Source organism: Hyla sarda, chromosome 4, assembly GCF_029499605.1.
Source record: "Hyla sarda isolate aHylSar1 chromosome 4, aHylSar1.hap1, whole genome shotgun sequence".
Taxonomy (NCBI): domain Eukaryota; kingdom Metazoa; phylum Chordata; class Amphibia; order Anura; family Hylidae; genus Hyla; species Hyla sarda.
In genome coordinates this window covers 295,206,513-295,220,911 of record NC_079192.1, presented here as the reverse complement: position 1 = coordinate 295,220,911, position 14,399 = coordinate 295,206,513, and the positions used below count along the sequence as shown (strand labels likewise).

The 14,399-nt window shown below is 39.3% G+C and overlaps 1 protein-coding gene across 2 annotated transcripts in view; it reads left to right on the top strand.

Moving 5' to 3' along the window:
- Window positions 1-14,272, top strand: part of PARPBP (PARP1 binding protein) — a 35,028-nt gene extending 20,756 nt beyond the window's left edge. For both annotated transcript variants that reach the window (XM_056574555.1, XM_056574554.1), the window contains exons 4-11: window positions 9-110; window positions 197-367; window positions 893-1,038; window positions 8,077-8,254; window positions 8,763-8,941; window positions 9,369-9,450; window positions 13,611-13,788; window positions 13,978-14,272. In XM_056574555.1, coding sequence (XP_056430530.1) covers window positions 9-110; window positions 197-367; window positions 893-1,038; window positions 8,077-8,254; window positions 8,763-8,941; window positions 9,369-9,450; window positions 13,611-13,788; window positions 13,978-14,264 — 1,323 coding nt within the window. In that variant the 3' untranslated portion in view covers window positions 14,265-14,272. The remainder of the gene's footprint in view (window positions 1-8; window positions 111-196; window positions 368-892; window positions 1,039-8,076; window positions 8,255-8,762; window positions 8,942-9,368; window positions 9,451-13,610; window positions 13,789-13,977) is intronic.
- The last annotated feature ends 127 nt before the right edge of the window (window positions 14,273-14,399 follow it).

Here is a 14,399-nt window from a genome sequence, read left to right as displayed (position 1 = left end):
TTAAACAGGTCCAGTTACAGGAGTTTCTCCTTGGTCATCAATCGGAAGATACCGACCATAGTTCTTTGTCTATCTCAACGCCTTGTAAAAATAATATGGATTTTATTAAGGTAATTCATGAAAATAAAAGCTTGTGACTTTTGATTCAGGGAATTATTTAAAGTAAGCAAACTTTTTTTTATTTTTTATTTTGTAGATGAAAGAAGTTGTAAAGAGAATATTTTGTTCCTATTTGAGCCTTTTGGTAAATTCTAAGAATGATCTTGCCCTAGCCCATGTTATTAACTGCCCAGAGAGAGGACTAGATAAAGAAGCTTTCACCGACCTTAAACATGCATCGAAGAATAAGCAGATGTCCCTTTTTTTGGTATGTTACATTATATTTACATTTGTTATGAAGCACAGTACAAGAAATTCCGACTTATGAAGTGCTGTGAGAAAATTCTAAACTTGGATCACAATAAATCCTGGGTGATTCAGAAAGATGGTACAAAGTTATAGCCTCTGTATTCATAAGCGAGAACATAAACCTTGGATATTGGGGGAGATTTAGCAAAATCTGTGCAAAGGAAATGTTGCTGAGTTGCCCATAGCAACCAATCATATTGCTGCTTTCATTTTGCAGAGGCCTTGTTAAAAATCAAAGAAGCGAGCTGATTGGTTGCTATGGGCAACTGGACAACTTTTCCTCTGGACAGGTTTTGATAAATCTCCCCATGTCCAGGTATGAGTGACCAATGACAGTATCCCCGACAAAGAAATGGGGACCATCAGTTTATGAATACTGAGGCAATCAATTTGCGCAGTCCTTTTAGAATAACCCTGGATGTCTTTATTTTTAACTTTTTTTTATTTATATATAATATATATCTTTTTTTTAATTTCACTGCAGGTAGCTACCTCCTTCATTAGAGCAGTGGAACTTGGTGGAAAAGGGTATGCTCCCTCTGAAGCTGATCCTTTAAGAAAACACATTAAAGGACTATCACAGTTTGTTCACTTTATTGACAGACTGGACGAGATGCTTGGAGAAACAAAGTAAGATTTTTTTTTTTTTTTGTCCATTTTATAACCCTTTTGTTGAATTAACAATAATACTTTGGCACATAACAAAAGGCTTGAAGGCTTGTGTTAGGGGTGGTCTTTAAATCTCCTCCTTATTTTACTTCTTAAAATATTGGTGGGTATGAGGAGGATTGAGGGACGAATTTTCTCATGCTCATTGATGGTTGTTCATGACAACCAACCACTATGCTGCTTTCATTTACTTTTAACCGTCTAAAGGAATACTCCTTGATGGGCTGGAAGGGGGGGGAGGTTCTGTGTGTACTTTATTTTTATAATTTTTTTTTCTATCTACATACCTCCTGCCGTACCCCGGTGTCTGCGTTGTCTTGCTGCAGCTCCCAGGGCGTGCCTCCTCCTTTTAGTGTTTCCTGTGGTCAATACGTCATGTTGTGGGTCGGCGACTCGATGGCCACAGCGATGTCCTGCATCGGCCAATGACTGGCTGGATGGCCATCTGATGTATTGAGTCCCGGTACCAGTCTAATTCTTGGTGCCGGGGCTCTATCAGATTGCCACTGTGATATTGGTGCTGTTGGCCAAAAGACTGTCTGTCTGTTCTTTGCGCGGATCAATTTCAGTGGACAATGCTGGAATTAGTACAGAATAGGAATTCCCGGCTTAACTCCTTAATATATATTTACGTCCTGTGCCGGCTCCCGCGATATGCCGCGGGGTTACGCGGTGAATCCGCGTCATATCGCGGCGGCCATCAACGGCCGGGACCCGCGGCTAATACAGGACATTAACCCTGTATTAACCCTTCAGACGCGGCGATCAAAGCTGACCGCCGTGTCTGACGCGAAAGGGAAACCATCCCAGTTGCTCAGTCGGGCTGTTCGGGACTGCCGCGGTGAAATCGCGGCGTCCCGAACAGCTTACAGGACACCAGGAGGGACCCTACCTGCCTCCTCGGTGTCCGATTGGCGAATGACTGCTCCGTGCCTGAGATCCAGGCAGGAGCAGTCAAGCGCTGATAACACTGATCAAAGGTGTGTTAATACATGCCAGTGATCTGTGTAAAAGATCAGTGTATGTAATGTTATAGGCCCCTATGGGAGCTATAACATTTCAAAAAAAAAGTGTTAAAGGGGTATTCCAGGAAAAAAAATTTTTTATATATCAACTGGCTCCAGAAAGTTAAACAGATTTGTAAATTACTTCTATTAAAAAATCTTAATCCTTTCAGTACTTATGAGCTTCTGAAGTTAAGGTTGTTCTTTTTCTGTCTAAGTGCTCTTTGATGACGCGTTTCTCGGGAAACGCCCAGTTTAGAAGATGTTTGTTATGGGGGTTTGCTTCTAAACTGGGCGTTTCCCGAGACGCGTGTCATCAGAGAGCAATTAGACAGAAAAGAACAACCTTAACTTCAGAAGCTCATAAGTACTGAAAGGATTAAGATTTTTTAATAGAAGTACAGTGGTCCCTCAACATACGATGGTAATTCGTTACAAACGACCCATCGTTTGTCGAATCCATCGTATGTTGAGGGGTTCGTGCAATGTAAAAAGTGCATTTAATACTAGACTGTCCCCGCCGCTCCGGAGCGCATCCTCGCAGCTCCCGATGCTGTCCCGCTGCTCCGGCGTCTTCTTCGGGATCCTCCGGCTTCTTCTGCATCTTCTCCGGGGTCCGGGCCTCGCTTTCTGGTGACGTGATTATGTTTGTGCGCCGGGACGGCGTGCGCAGGACGTAATATCGACGCCGGAAAGCGAGGCTCTGACCCCGGAAAAGATGCAGAAGACGCCGGAGGATCGCAAAGTGGACCCGGAGCAGCAGGGATAGGTAAGTGAACCTGTCCGGGATGCTTAAACTGCTATCCGACAGCGGCTTAAGCATTTTGCACTGTCGGATAGCAGTTAATGTGATGGCCCCGACATATGATCAAATCGACATGCGATGGCCCCTGAGAGGTTATCGTATGTCGATTTGATCATATGTCGGGGGGGGGGTTACTGTAATTTACAAATCTGTTTAACTTTCTGGAGCCAGTTGATGTATAAAAAAAAAAGTTTTTTCCTGGATAACCCCTTTAATAAAGATCATTTAACCCCTTCCCTAATAAGTTGGAATCACCCCACTTTTCCCCAAAAAATAACTGTGTAAATAAAATAAACATGAATAAATAAACATCAATAAACACGGTCAATGGCGTACACGTAAAAAATTCCAAAGTACAAAAAAGCTTATTTTTGGTCACTTTTTATACCATTAAAAAATGATCAAAAAGTCCGATCAAAACAAAAAATGGTACCGATAAAAACTTCAGGTCACGGCGCAAAAAAAAGAGCCCTCAAACCGCCCTGTATGTGGAAAAATAAAGTTATAGGGGTCAGAAGAGGACATTTTTAAACGTATAAATTTTCCTGCATGTAGTTATGATTTTTTTCCAGAAGTACGACAAAATTAAACCTATAGAAGTAGGGTATCAGTTTTACCGTATGGACCTACAGAATAATGTGTCATTTTTACCGAAATATGCACTGCGTAGAAACGGAAGCCCCCAAAAGTTCCAAAATGGCGTTTTTTTTTCTTAGCTTTTATCGCACCATGATTTATTTTATTTTTTTTCGCCGTGGATTTTTGGGTAAACTGACTGTCACTGAAAAGTAGAATTGGTGACACAAAAAATAAGCCATAATATGGATTTTTAGGTGGAAAATTTTAAGGGTTATGATTTTTAAAAGGTAAGGAGGAAAAACTGAAAAACCCTGCGTCCTTAACCACTTAAGGACCTAGGGCGTATGGATACGCCTTGACGGCCTGGTACTTAAGGGCCCAGGGCGTATCAATATGCCCGTTGGAGTTTCGGTCCCTGTCGGACGGGGACCGGACCGGGGTGACTGCTGATATCAATCAGCAGGCACCAGTTGGGGTCTACACCAGCCTGTTAGTGTAAATTTTTTTATTTATTTATTTATTTTTTTACACTAACAGGCTGGTGTTGCCGCATACTTTTTATTTTCACAAGCGGTAAAAGGAAAAAAGACCCCCAAAATCTCTAACGCAATTTCTCCTGAGTACGGAAATACCCCATATGTAAGCTCAAAATGCTCTGCGGGCACACAACAAGGCTTAGGAGTGAGAGTGCACCATGTACATTTGAGGCCTAAATTGGTGATTTGCACAGGGGTGGCTGATTTTACAGCGGTTCTGACATAAACGCAAAAATAAATACCCACATGTGACCCCATTTTGGAAACTACACCCCTCACGGAACGAGACAAGGGGTATAATGAGCCTTGACACCCCACAGGTGTTTGACGAATTTTCATTAAAGTTGAATGGGAAAATGAAGAAAACATTTTTTCACTAAAATGCTGGTGTTACCCTAAATTTTTCATTTTCACAAGGGAAAATAGGAAAAAAGCCCCCCAAAATTTGTAACCCCATCTCTTCTGAGTAAGAACATACCCCATATGTGAATGTAAAGTGCTCTGCGGGTGAACTACAATGCTCAGAAGAGAAGGAGCGCCATTGGGATTTTGAAGAGAAAATTTGTCCGGAATTGAAGGCCTTGTGTGTTTACAAAGCCCCCATGGTGCCAGAACAATGGACCCCCGACACATGTGACCCCATTTTGGAAACTACACCCCTCATGTAATGTAATAAGCGGTACAGTGAGAATTTACGCCCCACAGGTATCTGACAGATTTTTTGAACAGTGGTCCGTAAAAATGAAAAATTAAATTTTTCATTTGCACAGCCCACTGTTCCAAAGATCTGTCAAACGCCAGTGGGGTGTAAGTACTCACTGCACCCCTTATTAAATTCTGTGAGGGGTGTAGTTTCCAAAATGGTGTTACATGTGGGGGGGGTCCACTGTTCTGGCACCACGGGGGGCTTTGTAAACGCACATGGCCCCTGACTACCATTCCAAACAAATTCTCTTTCCAAAAGCTCAATGGCGCTCCTCCTCTTCTGAGCATTGTAGTTCGCCAGCAGAGCACTTGACGTCCACACATGGGGTATTTCCATACTCAGAAGAAATGGGGTTACAAATTTTGGGGGTCATTTTCTCCTATTACCCCTTGTAAAAATGTAGTTTTATTTACACATCCAACTTTAACAAAAAGTCGTCAAACACTTGTGGGTAGTTAAGGCTCACTGTATGCCTTGTTACATTCCTTGAGGGGTGTAGTTTCCAAAATAGTATGCCATGTGGGTATTTTTTGCTGTTCTGGCATCACAGGGGCTTCCTAAATGCGACATGCCCCCAAAAAAACATTTCAGCAAAAGTTGCTTTCAAAAAGACAAATGTGGCTCCTTCTCTTCTGAGCATTGTAGTTCGCAAGCAGAACATTTTACGTCCTAACATGGGGTATTTCCATACTCAAAGAGATGGGGTTACAAATTTGGGGGGGCATTTTCTCCCATTACCCTTTGTAAAAATGATAAATTTGGGGAAAAAACTGCACTTTAGTGAAAACATTATTTTTTTCCATTTACACATCCGATTTTAATGAAAAGTTGTCAAACACCTGTGGGGTGTTAAGGCTAACTGGACCCCTTGTTACGTGCCTTGAGGGGTGTAGTTTCCAAAATTGTATGCCATGTGGGGTTTTCTGCTGTTCTGGCACCATAGGGGCTTTCTAAATATGACATGCCCCCAAAAACCATTTCAGCAAAATTCACTCTCCAAAATCCCATTGTTGCTCCTTCCCTTCTGAGCCCTCTACTGCGCCCGCCGAACACTTGACATACATATATGAGGTATTTCCTTACTCTAGAGAAATTGGGTTACAAATTTTGGGGGGCTTTTTCTCCTATTACCACTTGTAAAAATTCAAAAACTGGGTCTACAAGAACATGAGTGTAAAAAAAAATGAAGATTTAGAATTTTCTCCTTCACTTTGCTGCTATTCCTGTGAAACACACTTACTGAATGTCATTTTGGATACTTTGAGGGGTGCAGTTTTTATAATTGGGTCATTTGTGGGGTATTTCTAATATGAAGGTCCTTCAAAACTGAACTGGTCCCTTAAAAATTCCGATTTTTTTTTTTTAAATTGGAAAATTGCTGCTGAACTTTGAAGCTCTCTGATGTCTTCCAAAAGTAAAAACAAGTAAACTTTATGATGCAAACATAAAGTAGACATATTGTCTGTGAATCAATGTATTATTTATTTGGAATATCCATTTTCCTTATAAGCAGAGAGCTTCAAATTTTCAATTTTATAAAATCAAATTTTGGAATTTTTCACCAAGAAATGATACAAGTGTCGACAAAACTTTACCACTAACATAAAGTAGAATATGTCACGAAAAAAAAAACATCTCGGAATCAGAATGAAAGGTAAAAGCATCCCAGAGTTATTAATGCTTGAAGTGACAGTGGTCAGATGTTCAAAAAATGGCCGGGTCCTTAAGGTATATTTGGGATGGGTCCTTAAGGGGTTAAAGAAGTGTTTTGTTTTTTTTCAGGAAAATGCAACTCAATGTCTGTCCTGAACACTGTAGTGTGTGTGTGTGTGTGTGTGTGTGTGTGTGCGCGTGTGTGTGCGTGCTTTCAGTGAATGCATGGAGAGCCAGGAGCATACAGGTTTATATTTATTTATACTTTTTTTTTTTTTCCTTTAAGACAGATTATAACTGGGCAGCCTTCATTTTACCAAATAAGAATTTGTTATAGTAAACTCTTATCTCTCTCTGTATTGTGTAGAAATTTCTCCTCTGCACTGAAAAGTTGTCCAGAATGGTTGACATTCTTTCCGTTTTTTGGAATTGTAATTATGAATCTGTTTGGTATTTTAACAGGCGCTTGGAAATTGCCCATATCCTTGTTTTTTAATAAAGCACATTTATTCTTTTTCCAGCAGAGAATTTATTTTAGAGAATACGCACTTCTGAGCAGTTTAGCCATCTGATGGGTTTTGTCTGTTATATGATTTATGCATTCAAGAAAACATTTTTGGTTTTTTTTCTCCTTCTTCAGAATAGGGTTGTAAAAGTGCAAAACTCTGCATGGCTTTTCAGCAGTGTAGGTGTCGCCCGTAGCTTAAAGGGGTATTCCAGGCAAAAACTTTTTTTTTTTATATATATCAACTGGCTCCGGAAAGTTAAACAGATTTGTAAATTACTTCTATTAAAAAAATCTTAATCCTTCCAATAGATATTAGCTTCTGAAGTTTTCTGTCTAACTGCTCTTTGATGATGTCACGGGAGCTGTGCATGATGGGAGAATATCCCTTGCATGATGGGAGAATATCCCTATAGGAGCTGCACAGCTCCCGGGACGTGATTCATCAGAAAGCAGTTAGACAGAAAACAGCAACTCAACTTCAGAAACTAATAACTATTGGAAGGATTAAGATTTTTTAATAGAAGTAATTTACAAATCTGTTTAACTTTCCGGAGCCAGTTGATATATATATAAAAAAGTTTTTGCCTGGAATACCCCTTTAATAGAACTGGTGATATAATTCTGATTCACTCTACACCTTGGTTTCTGATTTACGGCAGATAATAAAGCCAGGACGATCTGACAGGTTAATGTTCATGGGAGCGTATTTTACGCTGCAGATCCGCCGCTGAAGGAGACCGCTCTATGGTGCCTTTACAAGTGCCTGCTCGGAGCGGCAATACGAACTTGCACATCAGTGTGTCTGCTCTAAGTGGTGTATTGCTGCTCCGAGCAGGCACTTGTAAAGGCACCATACAGCGGTCCTTCAGCGGCAGATCTGCAGCGTAAAATCCACTCGTGTGAACTTGCCCTAAGACCATAAATGAATCACAAAGATTAAGCATTTCATAATCAAATACAACTGTGGACAGACATTCCCTAATCTGTCTATATGTCTGTTTTATTTATGTATATATGTGTATGTATATGTATATATGTGTATATATATATATATATATATATATATATATATATATATATATATATATATATATATATATATATATATATATATATATAGTAATGTAATTATATATATTTTTTTATTTGTATTTTTATTTACATTGACCTAAAAAGCTAAAATCACCAATTCCCTTTTCTATCTTCAGGAATGCTGGAGAGCTAATCCTTTCAGCAATAAAGGTTCATCTGATAAAAGGAAGGGGCAGCGGGGATACTTTTGGTGAGGTTGTAATAGAAGTGGCAGAAGAGTTACAACTGAGGATTAAAACCCTTACTACTTCATCTACTGTAAAGGAGAGCTCCACAGGCATCAGTCCTGCACGGGTAAGAAGCATAGTATGAACATTCGCCAATTTTCATTGTGGCTATATATCACATTGTGTGAATAAAGCACCTTTTTTTTCTGCACCTTATTTGGAGTTGCTGCGGCCTTTTTTGGTTAATATTATATTATAATATTTCCACTATTATTCACTTTCATTAGTCCATTTTTTGTGATGAAGTTGGATAAGCCATTATTTATTTGGCCCTAATCTTGAAAAGGTCCAGTTGTGAAAATCTATTATAAAAACTGTTATATTCAACACACAATGGTCCAGATTTATCAAACTGTGTGAGGAAAAAATGGAAGGATTTTCCCACAGCAGCCAATCACAGCTCAGCTAACAAGCTCTGGTAAAGTGAAAGCTGAGCTGTGATTGGCTGCTGTGGGGAAATCCCTCCACTTTTTCACTCACACAGTTTGATAAATCTGGGCCAATGTGTTTCTTTTTTCCACTCCCCTATTGAGTCTGTACTTGGTATGATAGGATTCTTTTCTACCTCTTCACAGCCTAAAATTCATGCAATAAACCGTGGTACAGCTTTATGTGGTAGAGAGACCATAAAAACATTCCTAATACTTTTGGATGAAGAGGCTGCCTGCCCTCCCAGCAAGAACAGAGCAGAGCTGCTATGCTCAGATGAAGAAAATGCCACCTTTGGAGCATTGCCTCTTTTGTCTCTCTTTAGGTATGACTTATGTGTTTTGTTTATTTAGCAACACAATAGCAAACCTTTTCAAACAAAGTTGTGTGTTACTGCCCATCCTGTGAAACTTCTTTTCCTGTGCTGATTGCTACTAACCAAAATAAATGGGCAACTTATTGGCCAGAGATTGGTTGCATTTGATGGACACTCCAAAACCACCTTAGTTGAGATTATTGCTATAAAAGTATACATGAATTCCATTCCATCCTTTTTGGTTACAAATCTCTAATATTAAGCTAGTTTTGTAATGTGTTAACTCAGTCTTAAGGTATATTCAAACACTTCTACGTTTCTTAGACTGGAAATACATTCTATAAATCGCTAAAAGGAGTCATTTTGGCAAGTCCCATTAAGATGAAACTACCATGGGAATATACCTTAACAGAATCCATTCTCTCCTTTACCCTAGATCTCCTGAACAGCGCAATGGATCATCCCCCAAACCCCTAAACCAACGTGTCCAGAAGTGCATGGACAAAAACAAACCCAAGGTAAACTTGAAATCGTATTAGAGAAGTTTGTTAAATAAGTAAATTAATTTAATAAAATCATGTTCTAAAATAGATTTATATAAAATAGATATAGATATCCAATAAAAACAGCACCTCCAGGAATACGTAGAAGAAAAGAATTCGGGGTGCCCGCATATTCTGAACCTCGGTCCACTGGTTTCTCAATGTATAGAAAAATATAGAAGCAGCACACCACAGGTAGACTTCAAAGGAAAGGGGAATTTATTCCATGATGTGAGAGACTACGCTCCTCCAGCCTCACGCTGGCACTTGAGAAAGCCAGCGTGAGGCTGGAGGAACGTAGTCTCTCACATCATGGAATAAATTCACCTTTCCTTTGAAGTCTACCTGTGGTGTGCTGCTTCTATAATGTGTATATATGTGTATGTGTGTGTATATATATATATATATATATATATATATATATATATGTGTATATATATATATATATATATATGTATATAATATATAAATATATATAATATAATATAATTTTTTTTTTTTAAATAAAGCTACTGTGAAAAATGCATAAATGCCAGAATTTCATACATGAAAGCTATACAGACTGTAGCAAATTGTACAGAATTTTATTCAATTATCTTTCTTTAACCACTTAAGGACGCAGGGCGTACAGGTACGCCTGGCATTCCTCTGATCCCCGCCGCTCGCCGGACCGGGATGCCTACCAAAATCATTCATTCAGCAGGCACCCCGTGCAACCCCCCCACCACCACCAAGTCAATAAGGGGGATTGGGGCTGTCCAAGATGCCCCAGATCCCCCTGAAGGGATAGGAGTGAGGTGGCAGGGGTGCTATCCCTGCTATTGGTCAGTCAGAAGCAACTGACTTATTATTATTATTTTTTTTTCTGTTCTGACACCATAGCGGCTTCCTAAGTGTGACATGGGCCCCCCCCCCAAAAAAAAACCATTTCAGAAAACTCACTTTTCAAAATCCCATTGTCGCTCCTTCCCTTCTGAGCTCTTTAGTGCAACCACAGAGCACTTAACATCCACATATTAGGTATTTCCTTACGCAAGAGAAATTGGGTTACAAATTTTAGGGTGATTTTTACCCCTTTTAAAAATTCAAAAACTGGGTCTACAAGAACATGCGAGTGTAAAAAAAAAAAAAAAAAAAAAAAAAAAATTTTGAGTTTTCTCCTTCACTTTGCTGCTATTCCTGTGAAACACCTAAAGAGTTAACACACTGAATGTCATGTTGAATACTTTGAGGGGTGCAGTTTTTATAATGGGGTCATTTATGGGGTATATCTAATATGAAGGCCCTTCAAATCCACTTCAAAACTGAACTGGTCCCTGAAAAATTTCGATTTTGAAAATTGCTGTTATACTTTGAAGCCCTCTGATGTCTTCCAAAAGTAAAAACATGTCAACTTTATGATGCAAACATAAAGTAGACATATTGTATATGTGAATCAATATATCATTTATTTGGAATATCCATTTTCCTTATAAGCAGAGTTTCAAAGTTAAAAAAAATATGCAAAATTTTCAAATTTTTCATACAATTTTGGAATTTTTTACCAAGAAATGATGCAAGTATCGACGAAAATTTACCACTAACATAAAGTAAAATGTCATGAAAAAACATTCTTGACATCAGAATGAAAAGTAAAAGCATTACAAAGTTAATCATGCTTAAATTGACAGTGGTCCTATGTGCAAAAAAGTGCTAGGGTCCTTTTAAGGTGTTAAAATGTTGCATTTTTAAAAGTGAAATGAAAGTTTAACCCCTTAAAGACCAAGGACTTATGAGTACGTCCTTGGTCCCGCTCCCGTGATAAAACGCGGGGTCCCACGGTGACCCCGCATCATATCACGGCGGGCCCGGCGTCATAGTGAAGCCGGGACCCGCCTCAAATAGCGCGCGGCACTGATCACGGTGCCGCGCGCTATTAACCCTTTAGCCGCGCGCTCAAAGCTGAGCCACGCAGCTAAAAGTGAAAGTAAAAGTGCCCGGCTAGCTTAGGGAGCTGTTCGGGATCGCTGCGGTATAATCGCGGCATCCCGAACAGCTGTACTACAGGAGGAAGGTCACTTACCTTCCATACTGCAGTCCGATCGCCGATTGAATGCTTCAAACCGGAGATCCAGGCTTGAGCAATCAATCGCCGAAAACACTGATCATTGCATCTCTATGGAGATGCATTGAACAGTGTTAAAGATCAATAAATGCAATGTTATAGCCCCCTATGGGGGCTATAATATTGCAAAAGAAAAGTGTAAAAAAATAAATAAATAAATAAAATCATTAACCCTTTGAATTATCCCTTCCCCTAATAAGTTTGAATCACCCGGCATTTCCAATAATAAAAAAAAAGTGTAAATCAAAACAAAAATAAACATATGTGGTATCGCCGCGTGCGCAAATGTCCGAATTAAATATACCGCTTATTAAACCGCACGGTCAATGGCGTACGTGCAAAAAAATCCAAAGTCCAAAATAGCATATTTTTGGTCACTTTTTATATCATGAAAAGATTAATAAAAAGCGATCAAAAAGTCAGATCAATGCAAAAATGGTACTGACAAAAACTTGAACCCTCATAGCGCCCTGAACACGGAAAAATAAAAAAGTTATAGGGGTCAGAAGATGACTATTTTAAATGTATAAATTTTCCTGCATGTAGTTTGATTTTGTATTACTTCAGAAAAAAATCATAACCTATATAAGTAGGGTATCATTTTAACCGTATGGACCTAGAGAATAAAGATGGTTACCGAAAAATTTACTATATAGAAACGGAAGCCTCCAAAAGTTACAAAATGGCTGTATTTTTTCAATTTTGTCGCACAATGATTTTTTTTCCCCCGTTTTGCCGTAGATTTTTGGGTAAAATGACTGATATCATTACAAAGTAGAATTGGTGGCGCAAAAAATAAGCCATAATACAGATTTTTAGGTGCAAAATTTAGAGTTATGATTTTTTTTAAAGGTAAGGAGGAAAAAACGAAAGAGTAAAAACGCCCGGTCCTTAAGAGGTTAATGTAAACAAGCCATGCATCCTAATATTTAGCAATTGTAGTAGTAAATAAAATAATATAATATAGATTATATTTAGTGTGTGTAAAATATATATTAGATAGATATATAGATATCGCTCTGTGTGTATGTATGTATACACACACGTGTGTGTGTGTGTGTGTGTGTGTGTGTGTGTGTGTGTATAATTATACACATACCGTATTTATCGGCGTAGAACTTTTTTTATTTTTTTTATTTTTTTTTATACTAGGCTAAATTTTTTTACACTAAAGTCTATCTGCGTGTTATGTGCCGATAAGCCGCTGCAGTTCAATGATTTAAAGCGGGCACTTTAAATCAATGAACTGTAGTGGCTTTTGCAGGTCCAGAGACCTGCCATTGCTGCCAGCTTCTCTGTCCCTGCCTAGCCTGGGGTCCAGAGACTGCCCCCTGGTTTTTCTGACCCAGCAGAAGCCCCCAGGAAAGGCAGGGGGAGAGATGCCGTCGCTGCCCGCTTCTCTCCCCCCTGCCTTCCCTGTGGTCTAGAGCCACCGTTGCCCCATTGCCTCCCCCATCCCCGGTTTTATGATTTCCTGTTGCCGGGGTCGGCTCCGCGCTCTTTCTGGCTCCAGTGTGGCGTCTATGCGTAGTTGCTATGCGCTGTGAGGCACAATGACGAGTGATGCAAGGTCACTCGTCATTGCGCAGCGCATAGCAATGACGCATAGACGCCACACCGGAGCCAGAAGCAGCACGGACCCGACCCCAGCAACAGGTAATCATAAAATCGGGGATGGGGGAGGCAATGGGGCAGCTGCGCCGAAAGCCAGGGGGAGAGAATCGGCGGCAGCAGGGCTCTAGACCCCAGGAAAGGCATGGGGAGAGAAGCGGGCAGCGACAGCATCTCTCCCCCTGCCTTTCCTGGGGGCTTCTGCAGGGTCAGAAACAGTGTATCGGGGTATACACATACACATGCCCTCATTTTACCAAGGATATTTGGGTAAAAAACTTTTTAATATATTATAGTATGTATCTATAAATTTCACTTTGTCATGATTAGTTAAAAGAAAAGAATCTGTAACTTAATCCTAATCTGTATCTATCTAACCTATAATCTATGTATTATAATTTTTTTTTTTTTATCCTCTCAGCTGAAGCAAAACCTGATTAGGTCACAATTTTCCTGCACATATAAAGATGATACCACAACCCATATTAAACTGCGTGCCTTCCCAAGTATGAGTCAAGTTCCAACCTGTATTTTCCCAGCACCAAAGATTGTTCCAGTACTCTCCTTTGATGATGATGATGATGATGATGATCCAATTGGTAACTGTTATGCACTCTTAAACATTTGCAGTTTTAGTTTTGGGTTTATTTTGTTGAAAGGCTAATATATTTGTTATAGACATTAACATCTTTATTTTATTTTCATGCATTGTAAGAGAAATTCATGCATCTGAATTGAAGTATAAAACTTGAGGTTTTAAAAGGTTTCATCTTTTTGTTTTATTTTAGGGGGTCTGACAAAAGAGAAGGCAGCATTGCAGTTACATTCAGGGAATCAAAACCTCAAAGTTGGAAAAGTGAAATTCACTAAAGACCCGATACGAAAAAGTACAAAAAGAAAGCAATTGGACCAGTGTGAAAATCAGAGCATCCCTGACAATGAACCACCACAAAAGAAAACATTACCATCAACAAAAACAAAGGAGAAGGCAACCATAGCTAAAAAGACCAGTAAATGTGCAGCAAATAAACAAATAGTTGGTCAGGCTAAGCTTACCAGTTTTTTCCGGGTATAGTTAGTCGATTGAAAGTTTGTGGACAAATTCTTTCTCGTTGTCCTACTTAGGTTAATGTTTTTGGTAGCCCAGAAGTTGTTAATGGTTAATGTTGTTATTTATTTGGTTTTTAAACTTTTTTACTTTTCTTTTTTT